Source organism: Carassius gibelio, chromosome A18 (genome assembly GCF_023724105.1).
Source record: "Carassius gibelio isolate Cgi1373 ecotype wild population from Czech Republic chromosome A18, carGib1.2-hapl.c, whole genome shotgun sequence".
In the NCBI taxonomy this organism is placed as follows: Eukaryota; Metazoa; Chordata; class Actinopteri; order Cypriniformes; family Cyprinidae; genus Carassius; species Carassius gibelio.
This window is the reverse complement of record NC_068388.1, coordinates 4,468,260-4,495,187: the sequence shown is the minus strand read 5'-3', so window position 1 is coordinate 4,495,187 and position 26,928 is coordinate 4,468,260. Positions and strand designations below refer to the sequence as shown.

Sequence of the window (26,928 nt, the reverse complement as noted above, 5' to 3'; positions counted from 1 at the left end):
AGTCACTCTTAAAAGGAATATTTCCTGCCTGTAAAGGAAGACGTACTTCTCTTGATTTGTTCATGAATCTACCGTCTCTGTAGCGTTCAGCTCAGTATCTGTCCAGCATCAGTAAATGTAATGAAATGATCACTCCTGTATCAGACAGTAACATTAGCATTGATAAAAATAAAATAAAATAAAACCCTGTAGAGATCCATGTGTTCTCAAGATTGGTGTTTATTTACAGTAAATAATTTATTTACAACATGAGAGAATGATTGACAGCCATACATTATACAAAACGACATGCTGCACGTCACAGAGCGTTGTACTCCACACACTTTGAGGGAACCGTTGTGAAATGTTTCTGACAGACTGTCATCAATCTTTTCAGCCCCTGAAAAAAAAATGAAATGATCTGATGAACATCACAATGCTCATATAACGCACACAATGTAATCGCACACTTTTATTCATACTGTCATTTCAGACCTGGATGTACTTCCTCTGGGTCTCGTCGTTGAGCACATGGGCAACGTGTTTGGAGAAGATCTTCTCACGTCCGGTACGAGCGTGGATACCCACCATGGTCACACCGATGGGCCATGGAGCATTTCCTATAGCCATCTGCAGATAAGCATCATTTGCCTGCATGTACACAGAACGTTAGTCGGGTTTCTTCACATATTCACCAATCACAAACTGAAATTCAAAGTACTGCAATTAGTACAACATACCTTAACATATTCTCTCTCCAGCATGAACTTTATGATATCTATGATGGACTCCTTAATATCTGCTGGCAAATTCTATATATATACAAGACACAATGAACCTGTGAGTCTCTATCTAATAATGCAGTATTCAAAATCTAGCTTGTAGAACAGCTTACCTTCTTGCGTAGTTTTCTGAACAGAGGTCCCAAATAGGATTCGGTCTGTTTCTGGGTGGCACTGGCGAGTTTGCCCTGGACACTACGCTTCACACTGTCCTCTCGGCTGTTTAGATCTTTAGCCCACACTCCTAGCAAGAACTAGAATTATAATAAAAATAAAAGAAATGGGTTTAGACTTTAAAAATGCACATACAAGCAGACAAAATAAAATGATTACTTTTTTAAATTTATGCATTAGATGATTATTAAATCATTAATTTATTTTTAAAACAAAATTATCTAATTAGAATATTGTCTAAATGCACTACTGTTCAAATAATTAAATGCTACAAAAGGGATTTAAAAGTATATATTTTTTAAAATCGAAGCTAAATTAAAGTAAAAAAATAAAAACATACCCTTAAAACTTTATTTATGATGTCCATGTCTCTAAAATCATCACCAGTGCCAAGAGTCGCTCCCAAAGCCTGTTTAATGCATGTTGTTAGAAATGAATGTAGCAGTTATAGAGCATCACATCTGTTAAATCACAGAAACATTAGTACCCATTCCAGACCGTTTGTTACTATTGTCTGATTCAGGGTTTCCCAAACATTTTTGGTCAGCCAAACCCCTTTGACCTAAAAGATTTATTTGTAAGTACCCCCTTTTAATAATTTAACAACACATTTGCATGTCCACTGCTCTTTTTTTTTTGATGGTTAATGGCCACATTACAAACAGGTAAACAAAATATTATTTTTAGTAAGGGTTTTACTTTGATGATTTAAAAAAAAAAAAATATATATATATATATATATATATATTATATATATATATATATATATATATATATATATATATTAATTTTACGTTTTTGAGATTTCATTTATTGCTAGTGTTTCATCAACACACAAACCCAGGTCTTCTGAAGAACATTAGATATTAGATGCAGGACTATAGTGCCACCTAGTGAGAACATGATAGAAGTACTTCTCATCAAGCACATTAGCACAGATCCTCGAATCGATGTGCTTTAATTGTATTGCTATGTTGAAGTGAGATGTTTTTTGTGAATGTGCAAGACTTATTATTTTTTAACTGCTAAAGGTAAAAGATTAACAAGAATAACAAAGTGCAGTAAATGGTAAAACTGTTTGCACGACAAACCAGTTTCTAATTATGATACATTTAAATAATGATAACAAATACATTTACAATGTCAAGCAGCATAAAGGACTGTTTTTGTACAGCTAAAATAACCAGAAGCTGGCAACACGGGAAGCCTTTTTTTAAATGGATGCACCTACTCTTTCATTAAAAAAAATCAGGAAATGAATTAGTGTAAGTTAACTTTGTGGGTTCTTTGTGTGTGTGTGGGTTTACCTCTAGCTCCTCAATGGTGGTATTTTCTTCATGCACTTTGAGATCGTGTTGTGTGTCCTGTTCAGTACCCTCTGCTCCACCGACAATCTCATTCAGATACTGCAGATTGATCGTATCCATGGCAGTCTTCAGATCATTCCTATAACCCTACACACACACACACACACACACACAGAGAGAGAGAAGGTAAGCCTTAAATAGTGTCAAATTCATACAGTATACTATATTCTTGAAGGCAAATTTCTTGCAGAGAAATAAAAAGAAATCCTGGTAAATAAACAAGGACTATATGACTATATGCAGTCTTACATTGTTTACTTCTGGTGCTTGGAATTCAATCCTCCGGAGTCTCTGGAAAGCATCATAATCGGATTCACTAAACAGACGGATCGGCTCGCAACGTTCCCTCAGACGTCTGATCACCTGCACACAGCCACAAGATTTATTATTCATCCAAGAACAGAAACCTCCTCATCAGGAGAGCTCTGATTGGATGACCCACCTCCTGTCGAGAGAGTGTCATTGGCAGCTTCTCCTCCGTGAGCTCCAGTTCTGACACAGGGTTGGATGATGTAGATGGAGGCGCCTCCTCCACAGTCTTGTCCAGCTTGGAGGGAGAATAAAAAAAACGGACCGTTACATCATTCTGATACCACAGCAAAGCATATAATTGTGAGATCAAGAAGGGCGGCTTGCAAAATAATATTCATCAACTGATAAATAACAAAAATAACAATCCTTACAAGATTCTCCTAAATGAAGGACCAAAAACAAATACTTCTCCATATAATCATGCAACATTTGTAAATCCTCATCTAATCTAATATAAATAGGAGTGCATAGGATTCTCCCAAGATGCAATGCATGAACAGCACATATGAATTGCCAATGGCCATGCTCTGACATCGAAGCTGTATCTTGACACTGGTTTTAATGTAACTCTCCATGCAAGCAATATCAAAACCACATAAAGAAAGCTTAAAAATGTTGAGCATTGTAAAAATGAGAGCAGGCAAGGCATCTGGAATTCTAACAACTTTCGCTTTGCTCATTGGTGGGCATCTGTCACACAAGTGCACCGGTTTTAATATGATCATTATGTGGCTGGGCTGAAAATTGGATAGTGCTGCCTCCAGCTTTGTGCAACACAGGGAGCAAAGGCAATTACACAAAAATGTTCTTGAGTCATGCAAAAACTCGGCCAAACATCTGTCCGGCTGCATGCATTCTGCCTGCCTGAGCCCTACCTGTCGCTCAGGCTGCTCATTAGACACCTACACTCACACTCACACACACACACACACACACACACAGCAGGAAAGAGAATATGAGAAGAGATACACAGCAAACAGAAGACCCCACTCCAGGAGGAAAAAAGTGAAAAAGTGAAACAGTTTGAATCAGGAGAGAAATATGCACAGATCAAGCATTGCTTACAAGTGAAAACAGTCCTAAACAAATATGTCTGTAGATTTTGATAGAAAAGGACTGATTTTTTTTCTGGAAGAACTGGTATTATGGATTCAAAGTGACTAAAATATAGACATCTCACATTTTAGTTGGAAGCACCAGTTTGAAGTTAAAAACAAAACGTCTTAATGACAGATTTGTTTCTTACAAACATGCAGCTTCTCACTCATTCTGACGGCACCCATTCACTGCCGAGGATCTATTGGTGAGCTAAAGTGATCTAATGCTAAATATCTCCAAATCTGTTCTGATGAGGAAACAAACTCATCTACATCTTAGATGGCATCAGGACAAGTACATTTTTAGCAAGTGAGTGTGAAGACGCATTATTAATGGGACAGTTATTTCTTTTAAATCCACAGCGGACGACTGACAGACAAGTAGACGGTCCCTGTATCTAAAACTACAGCCTGGGAACTCCAAGAGAGTTAGTGGAAAGGCAGAGAAAAACATGGTTAAAAATAAATAAAAAAACTAAGAGAGAAATCGATTAGAATGAATAAAATACTATATTAATGTAATAAAAAATGCAATATGTAATAATAAATATAAATATTTTCTAAATAACATTTTACATATGTATCAAATAATTTTTTACTGCATCAATTGTGAATTTACACGTGAAAATATAGTTGTAGTTGCCTTTTAAATATTAGGACGATTTGGGTGTCCGTGCCAGCTAAAAGATTGTAAACTAAAAATGTATTAAAAGGATTACACTACAAATACAGTGTGGTTAAATGAGTTTTTGAGCAGCTGTGTTCAACATCGTGAGAAAATGGAAGTTAACGAATGTGTAAGTGAAGAAATGCATCATGATATAATGATGTCTAGCTGGAGTTTATACCTTAGATCCACATCTCCTGTGATAATCCTCATCTTCTTTACGCGTGAGATCAGCTCGTTTAAAGTATGTCTTTGAGTCCTGGAGAAACAACATGAGCACAACGTTACACAATCCACACATCCGCACACAACAACATGAACACAGAACAGTCGCTAGCGCTACTCACGTCCACCAGCTCACTCTCCTCTATGTGTTTTCTTTTCCTCGCGATCTCTGCTTTGAGGCTGTCCATAACTCAACACGTAACAAAAACTCTTAAGATTGTATCAGAAAGTGCGTCTGTTTTCTTTTCTAAACGTTCACCTGGAAGCAGTTTCCGCTTCCGTTCTCCGTTTGTCGTTCTTTGGCTGCACGAGATCACTCTGTGTCGCTTCTGCCACCTAGTGGACAAATGTGAGACTAACGCTGGAAAAAGTTTGATGATGATCGCTAACTTCATCTCTGTTTGCAATATAAATTACAAGAGAGAAGGAACACTGTTTGTATTTGTATCTTTTTTATATTAGCTGTGTAGAATCTTCTTCATGTCATATATTGTATTATTTTTGTCGTAAGAATATTAGTTGAATTGAAATGTTAACTGTTTAAAATAATTATTTCAAATTGTTTATTTTAGCTGGAATTGTGTGTTTTATTTATTTCCTTCATAATGCTTGTTAACTGAACAGCGGACGTTCACTAGACGTACATTATTTTTTTATGGTGATATTTAAGGTTTATTTTAAATGGATAAATGTTAGGTTTCATTTTATTTATTCCTATATTTTATAGAATATAACTTTCAATGATCTTCTTATTTTTTCTTTTTAATTTCCTGCTTTTGCTTCCCGTTCTCCGTTATTAAAACACAGAAATATATATATATTTTTTTTAAGAAAATAGAAAAGTTTGCACTTTTCAAAGCATTACTCAAAACTGTTGGGAAAGTTTCTTCTGACAACAGAACGCCAGGCTGTCCAATGTAAATCTGGACCCTACAAATATTAGCGACCATCAGGTGGCGCAAACGAATAGACGTGACGAATTCTGAAAGAATTAAAGAGGTTTATTTATTTACATCATAAACGAGCAGCCCCGCAGGAGAATGTAAACGCGTCCTGTCCATCCTCCTTCTCTTCCTCACCACCTTCATCATCATCATCAGTCCAGAGAGACCCGCGCTTATTATTATTAAAGCTCAGGTTCGCTCCACTCATCATCGGCTGGACTTAATGAGTTAGTCTGTGATTAAAGAGCCTGTGTGCTGCTGATGAGCTCGGCTGGATTTCTACCTCTTCACCGCTCTGCCCTTAAGATGGAGTTTGTGGAGAGAAAGCGGAGCAGGAAATCGCAGAGCTTTAAACTGGTGAATGATGCAGGTAAGCAGACACAAGGTCCTGTAGATGACAGCAGACAATAGAGCACAGCCGGAGGCATTACGTCAGCACTCTGGAATGCACCTGTGATACAATGTATCATTCCCTCATTGTCCTGCTCGCATCCTCACAATGGCAAACGCTTCTTTCTGATCGGATCGTTTGGGTTATTCGTTTGGTTTAATCACGTTCATACTAAAAGCATTTCTACCTTCTAATGCGTTAGTCTGTCGGTGTGCACTTGTTCAGGTGTGATGGAATATAATAAAGCTGCTCTTCACAGTCAGACAACCTACAGGTGGTCCTGCATCAACACTTCATCATTCATCTGTACCGCACAGACGTCACGCATACACGCCACAGCATGACATGTCAAGTAGCCTACTTCATCTAAAATCATTTATGATTGAATGCAATTATGTATTATAGATGCATTTTTAAGACTATATGCAAAATTTGTGCTATTAAAATTAGTTTACTTAATTGTTAAAAAATGCTGAAACCCCTTCATGTTCTGATGAGAACTCAGTAGTTTTTATTTTTCCTCACTTTGTATTTATTTATTTTTTCCTCTGACCTAATCAAAACCGAGTTGGATCAGTGCATGCACTTTCAGAAATTTGACTGATATCCATTCTAGTATATTACACTGTACATTGTTATACAAAAGTTATCACATAGCCGACCAAAATAAAATAATAATAATTTATTAAATTAAATTAAAGAACATTAAACAAAATGTATTATGATTTGATGCCATGGTGTGTATATGGTGTATAATTTATTTAGTCTTTGATGATCTTTATCCTCAGAACTATATATATATATATCAAACTAAAATTTCATTATATATATATATATATATATATATATATATATATATATATATATATATATATATATATATAATGAAATTTTAGTTTGAAGTTTTTATAAGAATAGTCATGTACAATTGAGCTGATGCTAAAGTGTTAAACATTTTTAAGTTATTGACATAATCTGATATTGTGGATAGATAGATAGATAGATAGATAGATAGATAGATAGATAGATAGATAGATAGATAGATAGATAGATAGATAGATAGATAGATAGATATTGATGTGAAAACTCTGCTGTGATTCATTTAGATTTTATCCATGAAATGGATGATGTAGACCAGAATGACACTGAAGGAGATGCCTTGGATGCCTCTGAGACTGAAGGTAACTGTCATTCATCAGAACACACTTCATGACTGTGTGCAGACTCTGTGTGTTAACTGTGTCTCTCAGTCTGGTTAGGTGATGAAGGGATGGAGATAAAGAAACAGATAACAGGCATGATGCGCTTGCTGGGTGACAAGACAGGACGAGTGTACCAGCGCGTTGGACGAGAGGGTGAGACCCTCAAACAGGAGCCTCAGGAGGAGCCTGTGGCTCAGAGCCCAGCCCCTGAACATCTCCAGAGTGGCTGGAGCTCAGTCCTCATGGCTCACGGGCAGTACAGCACCCGCTCCAAAACCCAGAGAATGCTCAACCACTCGAAAACTAATGGTGGAGACTTTATTACAGTACCTTCAGAAGGTTTGTTAAATGAGCAGACTCTGTCAAATGCAAAAATGACCACGTTTAGCCGTGTTCCTCACACTATGATTATAATTATATGCAGTGGCCCCAAAACATATTTGGACACAGAAGTCATGCTTTAAAATGTATGAATTTGAAATCAATGACAAATGCATTGCACTGCATAAATGACATCATCATTTGGTTGCAGATTAAACTTGGTTGGACAATTTCCAAATATGTGAAATTGAAACGTTGTAGGTATGACAAATTTGGGCCACTGTATTTTTCTATTTGTTCACTTAGTTTAGCGCATTTATTTTAATTTAATTTAATTGTATATTTTATGTTCACTTCGTTTAGTATTTTATTTTTATTTATTATTTTAATAAATGTATTTTATTTTTTATTTTATTTGATCTCTTAACCTCTAGTTATGAATTTTATCATGAGGTTGAATGTTTTTAGTGGCTCTGCTGTTTTTTTTCTTTCTTTCTTTCTTTCTTTCTTTCTTTCTTTTTTTTGGTATTAAACTCAGAGAAGATAAGACTTGAACCCCCATTGGGATTCTTTCCAGGGGAAGTTGTTTTATGTGACTGTGGGCTACAGAAAGATGTGCAGTCTGGCACTGCAGCAGCAAGTGTCTAGACAGCTCTGTATAACAGAGCAAACACGTAATGTTCTCTGTATACACACAAAAAGACACAATAGCTCCCTTACTGTCAGTCTGACACAGACACACACGCACACACACACTCACACTGGAGTCAGTAAGTCAGACAGCTGTAGTGCCGGGTGCTAGTAGCCCCTGGGTGTTAGACATCATCAGTGATGGCTTTTGTGTTAACGATGCATGTGTATTCTGATTCAGACATGGCCTTGCCCCCTGCGCCTGCTGCCATGGCAACTGAGCCCAGCTGCTGTATGTGCAACTGCAAGTGCACCCTGCAAGCCATTCTGCTGGAGTTACGTACCATGAGGAAACTAATCCAAACTCAGAGAGGTAAATCAAAACAGAACTGCACGCAAACTCAACTGAACACATGTGCAGGCGCATTCACCCGTGTTCTACTGTACTCGCAGGATCTCAGGACAAACAGGGCTCCCAGGTCTCGCTCTCATCCCGAACCTCCATCTCCAGGAGGAGGAGCCGAAAGAGGAGGCAAGGTCACAGAGTGACAGTTCTGGCCACGCCCACTAAAAGAACCACACCTCCGCCGCCACCCACTGAGGCTGAGGCTGATGCTGTTAATGAGTGTAATCAGTCTAGAGAGCGCACGCCACCAACAATGACAACATTTACCCCAGATCTTATTCCCAACTCCAAGACTCCTCCCTCTCACTACAGCGATACCAGAGGCCAAAGCACCACAGAGGTACACTTCAACAGATTTGGTAATGAATTTGTGAATGAAGGAAAAAAAATTACTATGGACTTATGGTTAACTATGGACTTAACTAGGTAGTACACACACACACACACACACACATATATATATATATATATATATATATATATATCTGAAGTTGGCAAGTTCAGATGTTGGAGCATGTTTGCACCCATCAGACTGATGGCAGGCCATGTCTCCCTCTCTCAGTAGAATGAGTGAAGGTTAGAAACAACAGAAGAAGAAGAAGGGGTGTATATAAACATGGTTTCACACTTGTCTACCTTATTTGTTAATTCTGAAAAGACTGTGTATGTATGAGTACATGTCTCTGGCCTAATGGTTAGAGAGTCAGACTCCCAATCGAAAGGTTGTGAGTTCGAGTCCCGGGCCGGCAGGAATTGTAGGTGGGGGGAGTGCATGTACAGTTCTCTCTCCACCTTCAATACCACGACTTAGGTGGCCTTGAGCAAGACACTGAACCCCCAACTGCTCCCCGGGCGCTGCAGCATAAATGGCTGCCCACTGCTCTGGTTGTGTGCTCACAGTGTGTGTGTGTGTGTGTGTTCACTGCTCTGTGTGTGTGTGGACTTCGGATGGGTTAAATGCAGAGCACAAATTCTGAGAATGGGTCACCATACTTGGCTGAATATCACGTCACTTTAACTTTATCTTCTTTTGTCTCACCTGACTAAAGGTGAAATTTTGGATGATTACATTTTGCGTGTCAGTGTTTTGGAATTAAAATGCATGAGGGTGTATTAATTCATTTGATTAATATCCCGCCCGTCTGTCTTTCCCAGCCGGAGGTGCAGTTGGCCGAGGATTATGAGGTATTTATTCCTAAAGCACAGTTGGACTCTATCTTACTGAACTACACTCGCTCTGGCAGCCTGCTCTTCAGGAAACTGGTGTGTGCGTTCTTTGATGATACCACACTGGCAAACTCACTGCCCAACGGCAAGAGGAAGAGAGGTCTGAACGACACCAGGAAAGGACTCGATCAAAACATAGTCGGAGCCATTAAAGGTTCGTGAAAGTATCTGAGCCAGATCAGAACTTACACAACATCAGTGTAGAGGAGAACATTATTATTAATTTTGCCTGACATTGATCACTGTCACATGTAATGATCCTAAAAAGTATTTGGACACATTATGTCAAACTTTAAAAATGTAATTGCATTAGGTAATAAATAATCCAACCATGCTATGTTAGTTAATATGTTAGTTAAAAATATGACATTTTTCTTTAATAACATTTCAAGGGAAGATGGATAAGTTTTAAGTGATGAAACTCAAACTAAAATGTTAGATTTGAGTAAAAATCGTGTAGCATTTGGTTTGATATATTATTATAAGAAATCTATAAAATATATAAATGTTATGTAGATGCATTTCTTTGTAATTAATTGTGACATTTATATTTATTATAAATATGTATTTATTGTTATAACAAATATTTAGTATTATTTATGCACTTGCATTTCTTTGTTACATTTCCTTAACATTTCTAAGTGAAAATTGTAATCTAGTGTTCACAGAAAAGTATTGCACAGCCAATGGAATCGAGAAGCTTCCTGGCCCCAGAGACTGGGTCCAGATTCTGCAAGACCAGATTAAACTTGCCCGGCGACGCTTAAAAAGAGGTGAGAACATGACAGAAAGAGAAATACATTCAGGGCAAGTGAAAAAGAAAGATATACATACATTACTAATGATTCGAAGTTGTAACAAAGCTGTTGCTTCATAATTATTGGTTTGCTAGAGTGCTATTAAAACAATTAATTGATCATTTAAATGTTAATTAAACAAAATATCATAATTTGATTTATTTTGAATGATTTGCAGCAGAGACAACCTCAGACAGTAATGATATTCAGCACAAAACAGGTATTCAGACACTGACCCAAACCCACACACAGCATGAATGAAAGCGCTTCAGATTGAGTGTCCTTCACCTCATGATATTGCAATATCAAACTGTTTATTAGAATGATGTCCATGTGTTGAAGATACTATAAATAATATGCTAAATAACTTCAGAGGACAAAATTCCACTGGAATATTTTTTCCACTAATATTCCTGTATGTTATTTTTCAGAGAAATGTCAGCAAACTGTTGATAAAGTGGAAACTGTGAGACAAAAAGGTAGCAGTCTTGAACATTTGACAGTCAAAAAGCGGCATTGTGCTTAAGTAACCCTTTCTTCTGTACCGCAGGTGCTGCTTATGAGAGAACAGAATGTCTAGTTGCTATGGAGACTGCCTGAGAAGAGATTGTTTTCAACAAAATGCAACCTCCGACCTCCGTAAAGGAGTCATTTTAATTGTTTTGTCTGTAAGCATGTATGGAGACACACGGCTCTGAAATTCTCAAGGTCAGGTTTCCTTCCTTGTCTGGAAGGAAATGACAACATTTTGCTGATCAACTGGCAACTATGGACACACTTTTATAACACAAGTACTCTCATTTGATCATTTTAAAGTGGGTTTTCCATGTCCCACTAGTTGTCTTCTATGAATATATGTGACCCTGGAGCACAAAACCAGTCTTGTCACTGGGGTATAATTTTAGCAATATGTCAAAATGATCCGTTTTCTTTTATGCCAAAAATCATTAGGATATTAATTAAAGATCGTGTTTCATGAAGATATTCTGTATATTTCCTACTGTAAATATATCAAAACTTAATTTCTGTGTACTAATATGCATTACTAAGAACTTCATTTGGACAACTTCAAAAGCAATTTTCTCAGTATTTAGATTTTTTTTTTGCACTTAAAGATTTTCAAATAGTTGTATCTCAGCAAAATATTGTCATATCCTACCAGATAACCCATACATCAATGGAAAGCTTATTTATTCATGATGTATAAATCTTTTTTTTTTTTTTTAAATGACCCTTATGACTGGTTTTGTGCCCCAGGGACACATATGGAAGTGTTTGTAGGTTTTCAGCTTCACCAACAAATATCATCAGCAGAACTGCTGAGAAAACATGACTGTGCCTTTAATTCACTCTCCCATGCCATGCAACAAACTGATGTCATTTCACAACTGTGCTGTTCATTGACACTTTCTACTGAAATATGTGACATTTTCTATATGAATAGTATTTAATGTAACATAGTCTTACTAATGTGTTGTTGGTAATATAATCTGTCAGACTGGTTATGTAGACATGTAACTGTTTGACTTCCTGTGTAAGAGGATTTAGTGTCTATTGTATGTGAATATGAGCATTGTCCTGTGTCAAAAAAAGGTTTTTACCTCACGGTCAAATGCTTGAATAACTATTCATGGTAATATTCGGGTTAAAAAGAAGTTAAGCTTTTTAGACAGCGATTTCTTGTCTCAGTGTGTAAAAGCATTCCTAAAAATGCACATACGGAAATGCACTTATATTGTACACCTGCCCCATAGACTTCCACTGAAAGTGTAGAACTGAAACTCAAACTATGTTTGCTTTTATGAACTGAGATATGAGTCAGAATGAATGAATGCTGCTGATAGAGCTTAACCATTCCTTTAAGAGAACAGATATTGTGTCTGGGCCTCCGTTTTAATATTCCTATTTTAAAAAACCTCAACTTTATGTTTATTAGTGGAAAGTTGTTTGGTCTGAGATGTCAAATAAATATGGCTGTGTCTTACACGGTTGACCAAAAAAACTCATTTCAGATGCACTTGTTCATGAACGTTTTTGATTTTTTCATGAACTAAGTAAAGAGTCCATCTTCAAAAAATAAAAATAAATGAATAAAAAAACACTAATTTTTTTAAACCTTACACTGATAAATGTACACTTAAAGGACACAAAAAGGGTAAGATTTTGATTGCTGTATTAACAGATTTTGTATTTGTATCCACATTGCTTCATTTCTTTCGTAAAACTGTGAAAAGGTAAATTTGCATGTATACTTTACAAAGAAACAAAACTAAGTGTGCAATAATTACTTCATAACCACTACATTGATCATATATAGTAACCAAAACGGACAAGACCACAGTGAGTTTAAAGGTACAAAATAACGTGGACATTTTTGTTGCCACACTCCGATCGATTTTAAAGGGGAGGTGATGACGTCACGCGGGAAAAAAGGACCAATGTAGAATTTCGACTTTTTAATTCAAATATTCAAAATATCCAATATTTCCTCAGAAACACATATTAACTCGCATTGGTATTCGAAAGGGACATATAATCGCATGAGATGCACAGTGAATACGGTGCTGTTCGTCATGAAAAAGGGTATTGAATTCAGTGGCATTCTATTCAGGCACATTTGCCAGGCGCCCTTTCTGCGCGCGGTGCATTGCGGGAGCGTCGCGTCTCTTGTATCGAGCGAAACCGGTAAGCGCAAACTGAACAACACAATTAAAGGGGAAATGGAGCACGAATATAACTGTGCCACAATGCATTACTTGTGAGGAGAGCTATCTTAGTTATTCCAGTAGAAGAAATTATCTTCGGAATTTGTGTAAAGTGCACCAAGTAGTTTTAATTTTATATTACTACTCAGTTGTGCACACTGCAATCATGGCGCGGGCGCTTTAAGGGTTAATTTTTTCCACCGCCGACATTTTTATAAACCGCTTGCACTCTTATTACTTTGATCCATTTTACTTTATGCGCGTTTTCTTTTTGGCATGCATAAACTATATTGTATATTAGAAGCAGTGTAATATAATCGAGCAGAGGGGGGCGTTGCGTTGGTCGGCGCGTGCAGCGGTTTTAGTGATTCTTGAGCGAATCGTTCATTTGATATGATTCATTTTAGTGACTTGTTCAAACAAGCGCTTGACTCAACTACGCTATATATGTTATTGTTGATTCTTTTTTTATCTTTGCATTCATAAATGCAACTGTATCGCGTATCTCGGTTATCTGGCATGCCAAAATGGATAAAAGAGAAACAGTTCAACAACCGCATTATATTTTAATTGTGTGCTGATGTGCTAAATAGATATTTTCGCTGTCTAATGTATTAGTTCAGTGTCTGAATCGCCATTATACATGTTTAATACATTTGTTGTGCTCAATAAAACCAGTTGCGCGGAGACCTTTGGGAACTTTTGGAATATGGCTAAAAACGATTCGCGAACTCTTCAAACGAACCGAATCACTAAAGAGATTCTAGCGCGCGCCACATCAACTATAGAATTCCAAGAACCCTAAAGTCACATATTTGCTCATAGAAATGAATAACATTATCTGTTTTTTTAAAAACACATTAATTATCTCTTTTAATAATAATAATAATAATACAAAAAAGCGTTATATACGTATGCTTAAGTGTTTTGTGTTATATGCAGTAATGAGCAGTACAGTTAAACAGTGAATTCAGCTCAGCTAGAGCAGATATATTTAAAGGGGAGGCTCACCTCTGAGCATCTTTGCAAAGACATTTGTACAAGACTTGCATTTTTCTTATTCATTGTTTAGGGTGAAACCTTAGAATATTCATTCTGTATTTATTATTATGATGCATGTTGTTTGCATGGACACACTAAATGTCCTCACCCTTTACACACTTTAATGTTTGTTTATTTCTTCTTCAGATTGACGTTACCATAGTGTGAAGGTGGTTTTTTGGCTGTCGTGTGTGCCAGTGAGGTCTTTAAACATGTCCGTGCGGGAATCTTTTAACCCGGAGAGTTATGAACTCGACAAGAACTTCAGACTAACACGCTTCACAGAGCTCAAGGGAACGGGCTGCAAAGTCCCTCAAGATGTGCTCCAGAAACTTCTAGAGTCTCTGCAGGAAAACCATTATCAGGAAGATGAGCAGTTCCTCGGGGCGGTAATGCCCAGACTAGGTACATAACTAAACACACACTCACATCAAGATTTTCATTAGTCTTTCACTAGAGAAAGAAAACAAACAAAACAATTACTTGAAGGAATGGTTCACCAAAATGAGAAAAACTATCATTAATCTATCATGATATTTCTAAACTTTTATTACTTTAATTTGTAGAAAAGAAAGCAGACCTTGTATTTGCATGAAACTTTAAGCTTCGAAACTTCAGACAAAACACAAAGATTATTTGAAGTAACAATGTTTATTTAAAACAGGCATTGGTATGGACACCTGTGTGATTCCGTTGAGACACGGAGGCTTGTCACTTGTGCAGACCACAGACTATATCTACCCCATAGTGGACGACCCATATATGATGGTAAACGCGCTTTAGAATATCATAAAATATCAAAACTGAAACTTAGTCACAATCTGATGTTTTTGTCTTCTTTCTAGGGGAGAATTGCGTGTGCTAATGTGCTGAGTGATCTGTATGCTATGGGGGTAACAGAGTGTGACAACATGCTGATGCTTCTTGGTGTTAGCAACAAACTCACAGAGAAGGTGAGACCGAGGAAAAAGCATTTAGTCCTAATAATGAGATTCAAAACAGATTTATAAATATACAGGCAAAACTATCTATCTCTACAAGCTTTTAAATATGAACAATTTGAAAAACATATTGTAGCCAATCTACTATATGCCTTTTGTTGTCCGAATAATAACAACTTTTTTTTTTGCATGTAATGTAATTGTAAAAACGTCCACCTTTAGGTTACGGTTCATATGTAATTTTGATGTGAAGTCTTTAATTATATAAGGTATATGTATGTAAGAATAACTTTTATTGTTAGTAATATTTCAAGGTGAACACTGAATTAACTTTTACTTGATTGTCAATAAATAATATTTGGAAAAATCTTGTTAAATGATGAGTATCAAATATGACCAGGTATTTGAAGAATGTTTATTTTTCCATATCTCAGTCATGATAGTATTGCATTGCATTATGGCACATTTTTTCCCCCCAACAATAAAAACTACAGAGCTTTAATTGTAAAACTAAGCATTGATGATATAGGTATCCAAAACAGAAACCACATTACTTGTGTGTGTTTTGTAGGAGCGTGATAAGGTCATGCCTCTGGTCATCCAGGGGTTTAAGGATGCATCGGAGGAGGCAGGAACCTCTATTACAGGAGGTCAGACTGTTATAAATCCTTGGATAGTCCTGGGAGGCGTGGCCACAACAGTGTGCCAACCTAATGAGTTCATTATGTAAGTCATTTTATGCACTCTTACCTGTTGTTAACACATGCTTAACTAAAATGTCAGTCTATTCCTCTAATTCTGTGCATGTGTTTTTAAAGGCCAGATAATGCTGTACCAGGGGACGTGCTGGTTCTTACCAAACCTCTAGGAACACAAGTGGCGGTCGCAGTGCACCAGTGGCTGGACATTGTGAGTGTTTTAGACATTTGTAGTTTCATATTATAGCTTGGACAGAGTCTAATTGCTTATTCTTTCTTTGGGTCTCAGCCAGAGAAATGGAATAAGATCAAGTTAGTCGTCTCTCAGGAGGATGTTGAACTTGCTTATCAGGAGGCCATGCTGAACATGGCTCGACTCAACAGAACAGGTCAGTATGTGACGTTTGAGGCTCATAAATAACAGATTCCAGCTGATGTTTGACCTTTATTTGTGTCTCTGTCCAGCTGCCGGTCTGATGCACACCTTCAATGCACACGCAGCAACTGACATCACAGGGTTTGGGATCCTGGGTCACGCTCAGAATCTGGCCCGGCAGCAGCGTACAGAGGTGTCCTTCGTCATTCACAACTTGCCGGTTCTCGCCAAAATGGCTGCCGTCAGCAAAGCTTGTGGCAACATGTTTGGCCTTATGCACGGCACCTGCCCGGAGACCTCAGGTACAAGATCAGTTCTTTGTGGCGCACGTATTGAAAATGCTATTTATTTATTTATTTATTTTATTTAAATCTACTTCATGATGAAAACTGTATAATTAAATACTAACACATGAAAAATGTGCAAATGTAATTTAAATTCTAGTTTAATGAAAGCCTTATGCATTTTATGTATGATAAACAAAAATAAAATTCCACATTTTATATTTTATACATGATAAAAACTGTATAATGATAAATAAATAAAAATAAGCTGTACCCTCAATTTTAATGTGAAGAATGGACAATGTGTTTCATATTTAACATTTTATACATGATGAAAACTGTGTAAGGAAATAATAATAATAAATGAAAAATAATCAAATAATATTTAATTTCTACTTGAATAAAAAAAAAAGCATTTTATATATGAACTTGCATTTTATATATGCATAAAACAAAAATAAAATAAAACAAAGTCAAATCAACTGAAAAAAATATATATAAAAAAATTATTGTAGAACAAAAGTTATAATTGTATGTAATTCTATACAGTGCCATTCAAAGGTTTGGTGTCTGTAAGATTTTCTTTTAGGCTTCAACAAAGTTGCATTTATTTGATCAAAAATACAGTAAAAACTGTAATATTGTGAATATGATTGCAATTTAGAATAGATGCTTTCTATTCTAACATCTTTTAAGCTGAATTTCCAGCATCATTACTCCTGTCTTCAGTGTCACATGATCCTTCAGAAATCATTCTAATATGGTAATTTACTGATAAAGAATCATTTCTTATTTTTATCAGTTTCGATAAAAGTTTGTCTGCTCCATTTTTTTTTTTTTATTATTATTATTATTTGAAAGGTTTCTTTTTCTTCTTTTTTCTTCATGCTATGACTTTCTGTTTGTATTATGTTTAAGTTAAAACGGGGAAAATGTTTTCAACCTGGTCTCAAGACATTTGAATCCCACTCTACATTAATTTTATGCCTTTGTTAAAGTGTTCTTAATAAGCTGTTATTACACGTTCACTTTATCTTTGCAGTCTGAATCGAATCTTAAACAAATGTTTCTTTTGCTCTTTTCTCTTCTGCTCTTCTGTAGGAGGTTTGCTGATCTGTCTTCCCCGTGAGCAAGCAGCCCGTTTTTGTGCCGAGATCAAATCTCCTAAGTACGGAGAGGGTCACCAGGCATGGATCATCGGCATCGTAGAGAAAGGCAACCGCGCGGCACGAATCATCGACAAACCCCGCATCATTGAAGTCGCACCGCAAATGGCCACACAGAATGTCAACACCACCCCAGGAGCCACGTCTTAAACCTGACCCCGTGACCCCGCGTGGCCCGAATGGCTAGTGTACGCTAGCCTCAGCTGAAAATATATCAACATACTGATATATAAAACATCTGCCCACCTTGGCCTTCAGGGCAGATTCCTCTACATGGACACGGTTATAAAGCAGAAGAACATTTCACAAAGAAAATTTGATTGCCTTTTTATGTTACATTAACCGAACATGCACCTGATTGTGAGGCAGCTTCCAAGTAGAACGAATAATTGATAGTATAATTCTTCTCTGATACTGTTGATTACTTCCAAATTTCTTCTGCTCAGATGTCACCTGTGGTTTCATCCTTAGCCATGGTGTGTTTTAGCCTTTCCTCTTAGTATGCACAGCCCATGTGGTAGTTCACATCATAATCTTTGCCTCGACTGATAGTTAATGAAGCTGCAGTGATGTGGAAGAGTCGGGAAAGGATTGCTTTTTTACTTTTGTATTATCCCTCGTATGTTGGATTAAATAACCCTCCATCACTGTTGGGTGGGAACGTTGGACTGAAGGAATCCAAGGTAATACCTCTCTAATAAATCAAGTCCTCATATTTTGGGAAACGCACTGCTGTCTTTAATGGCGGTGCTGAAGTTTCCCAAAGAATGTGCTAAACATTGGAGATGCAGTTTATATTGTGTGATATTCACTGTTTCACATGAACATCGTTAGTTCTGTTCTGTGGTAGATCTGTTTTTATATTCTGTACAAAGGTCATACTTTCTCATGCTCTCATATTTGCTAATCATTATATATATATACATATGCATTGAAACCCCTCCAATAAATCTGTTCTTTTTTTTTAATTCTTGAAAAATGTGTGTGATTGTGTGCATGTTAAGATCCAGATTTTTGTGTACAGTTATTCAGTTTAATTAAGTCCAGAGTAAATTTTACAATTTTAGAAATATGCACAAATGAAATATTTACAGTCATTTGCCAAAGACCACATGCTAAAATATTTACAATTAAATATATTATTTGTTTTTACACTTTCTTGTCCCCAGCATAGATCCTGTGCACTGATTCACTACTCATTATATACATGTTTATTGTTGTCAGGTTGTTAATTGTGGCGCTTGCTCGGGTTATTCTCTTTAAACTGGTGCTTTCAGTTTGGGTCAGCTTTGAAATTGAAGATTTCTGTTTTTAGGAGTCACATCTTCTTCTCTTTCAGGTTGAATAGAGCTCTTATGTCAAGCATGGCCTGTCTGATGTTCTGCCCAAAGCGGAACGAGTCCTGAGGACAGAGAGGAAAAGTTAAGGATTTACTAATATTTAATCCAGATTTTTCTTTGTTTTGTTTCACAGAAGTCATGAGCTCTGAAATAGTTCAGATTGAATACATGATGACAGAATTTTAACTTTTTTATTTTGTAATTATGTGTGTATTATTTTAAAACTCTGTGTGCGCGCTGCTTACGTAAACAGAAATATATCGTCCGTTGATTTGGACGCTGGTGTGAACTTAACAAGGGTCTATATCTGAATTATGTATGGCCTTAATTTGTTTGTCAGGATTAAGTATTCACAAGTGGCACTTGCCAAGGTTTGAAAACGTTTAAAAAATGCAAACGTTTGAAATTCTCTTACCGTCTCGGGGCTGGAGAACTTGCTGGAAATGTGGAATGTAATGAGATTCTCGCCGACAATGATGTAAGAAACCCCATAACCGTCATCAGCAACCTGCATATAAAAAGTTCTCAGTGATAAATGATCAAATGTCAGGTTCGTTCATTCACTAAACTTGTTGCAATGACACGTTGTGTACTGTAGGGGGTGTGAGTGAGACTCACAGGCCCAAAGCCGCCTCCAGCTCCCACATATTTGGGAAACTTCTGAATGTCGATGAGATTGAGCTGCTGTTGAGGGGTCTGACTGGTGGAGAGGCGCCAGGGCTCTGACAAAACCTACCAAAAGGTGGTGTCCTTGACTTAAGCAAAACTAAACAGGTATGTCCTATTTTACATGAACGGACTTCTACGGACCTGTTTGAGGAAGGGTGAGTCGATGCCCATTACTTTGGAAACAATGTAGAGACAGAAGAGATGGCGGTCGATCCCAGCTCCTGTCATGGCCAGGCGGTACATGTTCTGATGTTTATCTGCTGCTTTTTTGAAGAGCACCAACCTTTGCTCATTCTGGTAAACAAGAAAAAATGTCAGGTCAAATTAAATTTCCTACAGGTTCAAATTAATACAGACGTTCAAATCAAAGCATAAACCAATGCATAAGTGCATATTCCACTGGATTTTGAAACAGTGGTCTTGAAAAATGCTGAAATAGTTTAATGTGGATGCAGCATTATGCAAAAAAGTTTTATTTACCATATACCGTATTTTCCGGACTATAAGTTGCACTTTTTTTTCATAGTTTGGCTGGTCCTGCGACTTATAGTCAGGTGCGAGTTATTTATCAAAATTCATTTGACATGAACCGAGAGAAATGATTACAAGAGAAAACATTACCGTCTACAGCCTCGAGAGGGCGCTCTATGCTGCTCATTGCTCCTGTAGTCTACACTGATTAGCAAAGAGCGCCCCCTCGCGGCTGTAGACGGTAATGTTTTCTCTTGGTTCTAAATAAATATGACTTATATGTTTTTTTCCTCATCATGACGTATTTTTGGACTGATGCGACTTATACTCAGGTGTGACTTATAATACAAAAATACGGTAAATTTAACTTTTAAAATAGTGCTTAACTTTTTAAATAATGAAAATACATTGCTCTCACCGTGGTGCTCTCGTCCTCCATTGCTCTTACAAACGCCGTGGACTCGCAGGTGCATGAGCGCACGGTTTCCGTCCGGCCCTCACGAAACATCCGCGTCATGGATGATTCATAAGTCAGACAAAATTCACCCTTGTCCTACTCCAACAAACATCCTTCATTAAACTGTGTTCACAATGTACAGACACATTATTGCAGAGGGATTATATGTAAATATGTGTGGCTTGTACCCTGTAATAAGCTAGCTGCAGTGCCAGCTGGATAAAACCATCTGGACTTGTTCTGCATTTCTTTATCAGGCCCTTCCCAAACTCGCTAAATAAGCAGCCATGGAAATCCACATCATTGGCAATTCCCTTTGCAATCATATAAGAACCTTCAATAATCTCCTGGCACTGAAAAAAGACAAGGGAATTTAATCAGTTATCAGTGTAGAAATTATTTTAAGGATGTATTCCAGGACATAAAACGCATTAGAGGTTGTGAATTTTTTTTAAATGTAAAGCCATGTCAAACTAGATGTAGGATGTTAATTTATACTGCTTTTGGGATGTCCCACTGTAGTCTGGTAGGGGTTGCCAAGCTTTTGTTGATATCTCCTTTGCAATGTCCTTCCTCAGTATATCCTAGGTGGAAACAGTCTGTAGCTAAAACATACTAAGCAGAAAGTTAAAATGCATGTTAAGTCTTGCAGCCCAGTGGTGTCATTTAAAATAAACGTATTTACAGTTATTATTATTATTGACTGTTTACCTCCCACATATGTCCTATGATAGGGGAGTCCGCCCATGAATGCTCAGTGTTGACACCAATTTTACCATTCTTGTAGACAATCAAAGTGAAGGATTTATCAAACCACCTGACAGGCGAGAGAAGATGTTTCAGCGTGTAGATGTGCAACTGATCATGCTCACCGAAAATAATCATCAGTTTATGAGACTTAAGTGTTACTTGCAGCGTTGTTGACATTAACAAAAATGTTAACTATATTATATTGAAAAAATGTTTTCATGAATGAAATAAAGCTAAAATAAAACAAATATTAGATTAAAAAAATATAGCACTAAAGTTCTTGCGTTACTAAATCTCATACAAAATAAAGCTAAATATAAAAATGACAAAAACTAATAAAAATACAGAACAAGAAAATGACAAAAAAAATTACACTTTATTTATTTATTTTTTTACTGAAAACATAAAAATGCAAGCAAATTCAATTCTATTTATAAGATATGAATAAATGCTGTGAATAATACTGAAATAGGTTCCTACCTGTCGTAGCACTTTCCATGCAGTAGTGATTTGGCATAGAGGTCTATGGACCGTATGTTCTCTGGATCATATCCATGTGCTTCATCGTCCAGGGTCAGAAAAAATGCAGCTGTTTCGATGGCCTCCAGAGACGCCTGGTTGACGCCCTCAGTGAAGTACTTTAAACGAGCCCTGGCCCAGGGAACCCTGGATATGTGTTAAAGGGGAAGATTTCATTCAGTATTTATTCACCCTTGTTTTGTCCAAACATGTACTACTTTCTTGTGTAGAACATAAGCAATATATTTTAAAGAATTTCAGTATACAAACAGTTTCAGTTCCCATTGATGCAGTGGAAGTCACTGGGAATTAAAATGGTTTGGTTTAGCAAAATTCTTCAACATATCTTCTTATGGGTTCCACAGAAGAGAGTCCTACTGTTCAAACTGTGTCCTGGACCTCATTTTGAAAACCTCTGGTCTAGTACACAGTCGCAGGACGATTGCGAGGTCATCTTTCTTCACCTGTTCCCGGCAGTCAGTGAAGGCAGCTTGATCTCTCCGGGTTGAGGTTCAGACTTGTCATCCAGGATACGTTGAAACTGCAACTCAAGCTCTGAGGGCGAAAGGTGGCGACCACCATAGTATAGCCAGACCTTAAAGAAACGGCCTCGATGGTACACAACTAAGTGCTTCCTGTCCTTCAGATGCTGCACAAAATCTGAGCATGAACATATCAGTATGAGAAACCATCATGGTTTAAAAATAGCATCTATGAATCTGTAGGCCTACCATAAAGCTGAAAATGTAGGGAAAATGTCATTACCAGTCTCAATGCCAGGAATACGGGTGGTGTTGAACATCCTCTTATACTGAAAAGAGCACATGGGGACAATCCCAAGAGCTCTCAGCTGACAAGAGAGAACAGAAAACATGATGGGAAACTTTCCTATATTTATTTTTTGTATGTCAATTCGCTGTTGTGGATGGAAAAACTATGTTGTGTTTATTTCAGTACCGGGGTGAGTTCTCCTCGCTCCAGCTTACGCCGATACTGCAGCATGGCGTGAACTACATTTCCTGCTCGTGCAGCCTGTCTGTGTGTAGGGATCACATAGAGCAAATCCTGGCAAGTAGAAAGAGAGTAATGGAAACAGTTAGTTTTAATAAATGAGGCTATTAAAAAGCAATAGCTATTAAAAAACAAGCTCAACTGCTGTTTCCACAGTTAGTCAGCTGGTGGCGCCATTGGACCTCTTTTCATTTTAGTTCATATGTATTTGGCTTTTCGTTGATTAATTATTGTTTGGACTTTAAATTTCATTTTAAGTACATGTTGAGTCACTAATTATTATTTTGTCACCTGTCAGGTTTTCAGCTTTTTAAAAATGTATTCATAGATCAAAACTTTGGACTTTGTTGGCTTTCGTTTCATTTTATGCTAGTGTTCTACTTAAAATTGACAATTAACTTTTAGCAAACTTATACTGATTCAAAATGTACAGTATTTTTCTCTTATAAAATAATACACATTTTAAATGTCAACCTAATCCCAAAACCACCTTGTGTTTATGCTTCACAGCCTTGACTTAAATAAAACATGACTTTTAAAAATAAAAAGATTTTTGATATGTCCTCCGCATCCTCCTGAAAACTGCATTCCAAGCCAAATCATGGGCAACATTCTCAGTGCCTGATAGGTCTGATTAAAAACTAATTAGGCCTACGTATAAAAGCCTTGTTGTTACACTGTAAGAGATATGTTATACATGATGTCTGCTCACCATTGTGTAGAAATTGCTGTTGACCATGATGGGGTCCCGTCCTCTCAGGTAGATATACTCCTCCCACCAGTCACTCACCTGTTAACACACGCAGTGACATACCTGTTAGTTTGCCTGTAAATATTTGATTTATAGTCCACTCATGTAGAAGATCTCTGGCTTTGTTTGCTTACATAATTTGTGGCCCACCAGGATTTGAGTTTAAGGTGTTTTTGGAATTTGGGTGCAGGATCCTTTTTAAAGTCATTCGCAACAATCTCCATCTGTTTATATTGCTCATCATCCAGAAGAGGTCGAACAGATTCAAGATACTAAAACAATGAAGAAATAACATAAAGCAAAACAGTGCAATACTCCAACCCAGAATTAAAAGAAAAATAATGTTTACTGCTTTTAATTTATGCTGATTTTAATATTTTTTTAACATTACAATTTTGTACCAGACACAATAACACTTCTTTTTTTTAACATTTAAAACCATCTTAAATTAAAAGCATCATGACAAATATTACTTTACAATTAAGTTGTATAAATACCAACATTTTAAATAATACTTTTTTGTATGCCAATGAGAATAACATTTCAAACCCACATGGCAAAAAAAAAAAAAAAAAAAAAAAAAAAAACAATATATATATATATATATTATTTTTTTTATTTTTTATTTTTATTTTTTTTTACCCTCCTGATTGTGTCATCAATGCTTGGTACCGGGAGATGGGGCAGAGATGCCTGAAAGCTGTAGAGCAACGGTCGCCGACCAGACAACAGCTTTACAAGACTCTATAACAGAGAGAATGATTCATAAATCTAGCCACATTTCAATCTGCACTATACATACATTTAATTTCATGGGAGACCCACCAGCCAGACTTTAGTAGAGAAGCTCATTTTGCCATGTGACTCAAAGATCCAGCTGTGATAGGACAGGAGAGCTTTCAGGGTGTACCGCAGCAGAAAGATGAATGATAACCACAGGCCTGTGGCAAACAGGATGGCACTCAACACCGTCTGAGTCTGACCCGTCATAAACTCACTAAATAGGAAAAAAAAGAGAAGTTCTATATACTGAAATACAATTTATTAATAAATTATTGAAAAATAAATAGATAGTAAACATGCAATCTACAAAAGGCCATCTTTACAAGTTGTTCTTTAGTACTGTTTGTTTCAAAGCTGCTTTAAACATGGATGACACTGGGTTAGATTTATGTACGGTATCTGTGTTTATACATATCCATCATGGTCGTACCTGAAGTCTCCATGAACGTGTTAGTAAGTTACCTCAAAGATAGAGATGTCTTGATCCTGTCAATCATGCCCATGGAGGGGTCAATCCTGGCATACATGGTGCTCATTATCGCAATAACTACAATTAACCAGCTGGAAGGACTGGCAGGATACACACCTGTGAGGACACCGTTCTGCTCAAAATAAAAATAGTTAATAGATAGATGGACAGAGAAACAGACAGATTTCTAGACAGACAGACTGATTGATTGATTCACCTTGAAGCGTATGGCACGTTTCTTCCATGATGTCACTCCAGATATGTAGATGTGTTTAAGAACCTCACGGCTCAACTGTAGGTCAATGCCATCAGGTGTGACAGTGAACTGAAATGCCACGGCCTGATGAGCTTCTGCCATTATACAGGCTTAAAACACAGCCTGAGGAAAGAGATGGGTCATCATAAATTACCTTCTGAAAACACTCAGTGAATGCCATGTTTACATGCCGTTCCAGCTCAGCTGGTGTAGGTTAGTGGAAAGATCTGGGCTAGTAAGGGAAAGGTTATGGTCGGGATGACCGACGGATATCACCATTGTGCTATTTGTGACACTTAACCTCAAGTTGAATGTTTTTGTGATCAATGCATTGTAAGTCCATGTAGATAACAAGCATCAGCTAAATTAATAATAAGGGGTAAACAAAAATATCAGACTGTTTAAATTCTTATAAAATCATCTGGAAATATCCCATGAAATTTATGACAGGAAGATTTATTAAGATCAATCACCACTATGCCATTTGACCTCAAATAGCTCCAAGGAGAATATTTTTTAATAATTTCTGTCTTATTAAGTCTTATGAGAAACTATATAGGGACTACAAAGGACATGTATCCCTCTGAAGTCACAGAGTTCAGCAGTGTCACTGTCAAGCTTATGTTTCTTTTTACATGTCATAAGACTGCAGTCAGAGGAAGTGGGGCAAAGTTGAACAGTCAGAAATAACACAGCAGGACATCTGAGAGAACTGAGCGCACTGGCCAAAACACACGTGACATCTAATGAATTTTTTTTAAAAAGACTATGCATTTTGTATGCTAAAATACACTTTTTATATTAAATTTGACAGACATCGCTATATTTTAGAATTGTAAATTTTGATCATTAAGATAATGTAAACAAAATGTCAATTTCAAAGTTGTTAAATATTTACTATGAAGAAAATATTTGCGATCGCCAAAATAATTTTACAGACTGCTGGTCTAGCCAGACTCTGACTCTAGCTTGATCATGAAAGATTATCAAACAGAAAGATTCAGAGTGTCTCTAACAGATTTTAATAAGAAAAATAATGAATTACATTACCTGCGATGCAACAGTAAAACACTGTAAGTTAGATGAAATTTAATAGATAAAAAAACCCTGATTTTCTTTCACTAAGGCTGGAACGTCCTTGATGGGAGTTAATGTTCTTCACTCTTCTGCCCTTCGACTTTACATCCACTCTGGAAAGAAGTCTGTAGCTCAGTGACTAGTTATCTCCTCTTCTGCTCAAACCTTCTCCTCTCCCTCCCTCTCTGTTTTCCTTTATTTTGCGAGTTGCCTGTTTTCTGAGTGTTGCTTTCTTCTTGAACTACCTGTTCTTCTCTCTAAACTACCTGTTACATAGTGACCCTCATAAATGCTTGTGCTTGTTCTGTGTATGTGTAATTCGATACTTTCAAGGCAGAGTTAAACTGGTGGCTGAACAGTCAGTACACACTGTATGATCAAACACAGGCCCAAATCTTAACAGTGCACCTGGAAATATCCCAGGGCTGCATGCCAGAGTCCTCTGACGAGACTTTATGTAAATGTATTTGTAAAGTATCTTTGAAATGAGGCTTAAGTTTGTTATGTAATAGATCAGGCATCTTAGATACATTTTTATATATATTTTTATTTTACATAATAAGGAACTTGATGGACAATAGCAGAAAACTGGATTTGTACATTTTGTTAAGAAACTCCAAAACCTGCTTTCATAATGCCAGAG

At 36.9% G+C, this 26,928-nt stretch overlaps 4 protein-coding genes across 9 annotated transcripts; 2 read left to right on the top strand and 2 right to left on the bottom strand.

Annotated features, from left to right (window-relative positions):
* Positions 1-201: 201 nt before the first annotated feature.
* On the bottom strand, positions 202-4,904 carry LOC127933783 (pre-mRNA-splicing factor 18-like). Of its 2 annotated transcripts, XM_052530748.1 has the most exons (11): positions 4,726-4,904; positions 4,560-4,637; positions 3,490-3,516; positions 2,745-2,849; positions 2,552-2,665; positions 2,243-2,389; positions 1,276-1,344; positions 875-1,015; positions 720-791; positions 475-630; positions 202-379 (listed from the first exon to the last, which is right to left on the bottom strand). In XM_052530748.1, exons 1-11 carry the CDS (start codon positions 4,789-4,791, stop codon positions 299-301), a joined length of 1,056 nt encoding a protein of 351 aa, XP_052386708.1. In that variant the 5' UTR covers positions 4,792-4,904; the 3' UTR covers positions 202-298. The 2 variants fall into 2 exon arrangements, with proteins under 2 accessions (XP_052386708.1, XP_052386709.1); XM_052530749.1 differs by lacking the exon at positions 3,490-3,516 and having other exon boundaries at positions 4,726-4,901.
* A 623-nt stretch (positions 4,905-5,527) lies between these two features.
* LOC127934011 (BEN domain-containing protein 7-like) lies at positions 5,528-12,527 on the top strand. 2 transcript variants are annotated; one of them, XM_052531176.1, is made up of 10 exons: positions 5,528-5,917; positions 7,045-7,119; positions 7,189-7,479; positions 8,333-8,464; positions 8,545-8,837; positions 9,653-9,878; positions 10,384-10,497; positions 10,700-10,741; positions 10,953-11,000; positions 11,072-12,527. In XM_052531176.1, the coding sequence occupies exons 1-10, from the start codon at positions 5,809-5,811 to the stop codon at positions 11,119-11,121; spliced, it is 1,380 nt and encodes a 459-aa protein (XP_052387136.1). In that variant the 5' UTR covers positions 5,528-5,808; the 3' UTR covers positions 11,122-12,527. The 2 variants fall into 2 exon arrangements, with proteins under 2 accessions (XP_052387136.1, XP_052387137.1); XM_052531177.1 differs by lacking the exon at positions 10,953-11,000.
* A 516-nt stretch (positions 12,528-13,043) lies between these two features.
* On the top strand, positions 13,044-18,700 carry LOC127934010 (selenide, water dikinase 1). 3 transcript variants are annotated; one of them, XM_052531172.1, is made up of 9 exons: positions 13,044-13,206; positions 14,415-14,672; positions 14,932-15,035; positions 15,113-15,220; positions 15,780-15,934; positions 16,027-16,117; positions 16,196-16,295; positions 16,372-16,584; positions 17,668-18,700. In XM_052531172.1, the coding sequence occupies exons 2-9, from the start codon at positions 14,480-14,482 to the stop codon at positions 17,880-17,882; spliced, it is 1,179 nt and encodes a 392-aa protein (XP_052387132.1). In that variant the 5' UTR covers positions 13,044-13,206; positions 14,415-14,479; the 3' UTR covers positions 17,883-18,700. The 3 variants fall into 3 exon arrangements, with proteins under 3 accessions (XP_052387132.1, XP_052387135.1, XP_052387133.1); XM_052531175.1 differs by having other exon boundaries at positions 13,201-13,279; XM_052531173.1 differs by lacking the exon at positions 13,044-13,206 and adding an exon at positions 13,212-13,333.
* A 43-nt stretch (positions 18,701-18,743) lies between these two features.
* LOC127934005 (carnitine O-palmitoyltransferase 1, liver isoform-like) lies at positions 18,744-26,577 on the bottom strand. Of its 2 annotated transcripts, none has more exons than XM_052531167.1 (19): positions 26,259-26,577; positions 25,170-25,331; positions 24,946-25,085; positions 24,526-24,697; positions 24,343-24,444; positions 23,835-23,972; positions 23,662-23,739; positions 22,896-23,003; positions 22,704-22,788; positions 22,403-22,598; positions 21,900-22,085; positions 21,381-21,486; positions 21,168-21,284; positions 20,858-21,022; positions 20,631-20,765; positions 19,883-20,035; positions 19,691-19,804; positions 19,488-19,580; positions 18,744-19,134 (listed from the first exon to the last, which is right to left on the bottom strand). In XM_052531167.1, the coding sequence occupies exons 2-19, from the start codon at positions 25,308-25,310 to the stop codon at positions 19,051-19,053; spliced, it is 2,313 nt and encodes a 770-aa protein (XP_052387127.1). In that variant the 5' UTR covers positions 25,311-25,331; positions 26,259-26,577; the 3' UTR covers positions 18,744-19,050. The 2 variants fall into 2 exon arrangements, with proteins under 2 accessions (XP_052387127.1, XP_052387128.1); XM_052531168.1 differs by having other exon boundaries at positions 24,373-24,444.
* Positions 26,578-26,928: the final 351 nt, after the last annotated feature.

What these genes read in the sequence shown, in the direction of transcription:
- LOC127933783 (XM_052530748.1), bottom strand. Translation starts at nt 4,791, where the DNA reads ATGGACAGCCTCAAAGCAGAGATCGCGAGGAAAAGAAAACACATAGAG. An exon ending in TCATAAATAAAGTTTTAAGG is followed by an intron (nt 1,016 to 1,275) that starts GTATGTTTTTAT and finishes TTATAATTCTAG; the next exon opens with TTCTTGCTAGGAGTGTGGGC. An exon ending in CCCAGAGGAAGTACATCCAG is followed by an intron (nt 380 to 474) that starts GTCTGAAATGAC and finishes TTTTTTTTTCAG; the next exon opens with GGGCTGAAAAGATTGATGAC.
- LOC127934011 (XM_052531176.1), top strand. Translation starts at nt 5,809, where the DNA reads ATGAGCTCGGCTGGATTTCTACCTCTTCACCGCTCTGCCCTTAAGATG. An exon ending in CATAGTCGGAGCCATTAAAG is followed by an intron (nt 9,879 to 10,383) that starts GTTCGTGAAAGT and finishes ATTGTAATCTAG; the next exon opens with TGTTCACAGAAAAGTATTGC. An exon ending in TGATATTCAGCACAAAACAG is followed by an intron (nt 10,742 to 10,952) that starts GTATTCAGACAC and finishes GTTATTTTTCAG; the next exon opens with AGAAATGTCAGCAAACTGTT.
- LOC127934010 (XM_052531172.1), top strand. Translation starts at nt 14,480, where the DNA reads ATGTCCGTGCGGGAATCTTTTAACCCGGAGAGTTATGAACTCGACAAG. An exon ending in CAACCTAATGAGTTCATTAT is followed by an intron (nt 15,935 to 16,026) that starts GTAAGTCATTTT and finishes GTGTTTTTAAAG; the next exon opens with GCCAGATAATGCTGTACCAG. An exon ending in CACCTGCCCGGAGACCTCAG is followed by an intron (nt 16,585 to 17,667) that starts GTACAAGATCAG and finishes GCTCTTCTGTAG; the next exon opens with GAGGTTTGCTGATCTGTCTT.
- LOC127934005 (XM_052531167.1), bottom strand. Translation starts at nt 25,310, where the DNA reads ATGGCAGAAGCTCATCAGGCCGTGGCATTTCAGTTCACTGTCACACCT. An exon ending in AGCGAGGAGAACTCACCCCG is followed by an intron (nt 22,789 to 22,895) that starts GTACTGAAATAA and finishes CTCTCTTGTCAG; the next exon opens with CTGAGAGCTCTTGGGATTGT. An exon ending in ACTCACCCTTCCTCAAACAG is followed by an intron (nt 19,805 to 19,882) that starts GTCCGTAGAAGT and finishes ACCTTTTGGTAG; the next exon opens with GTTTTGTCAGAGCCCTGGCG.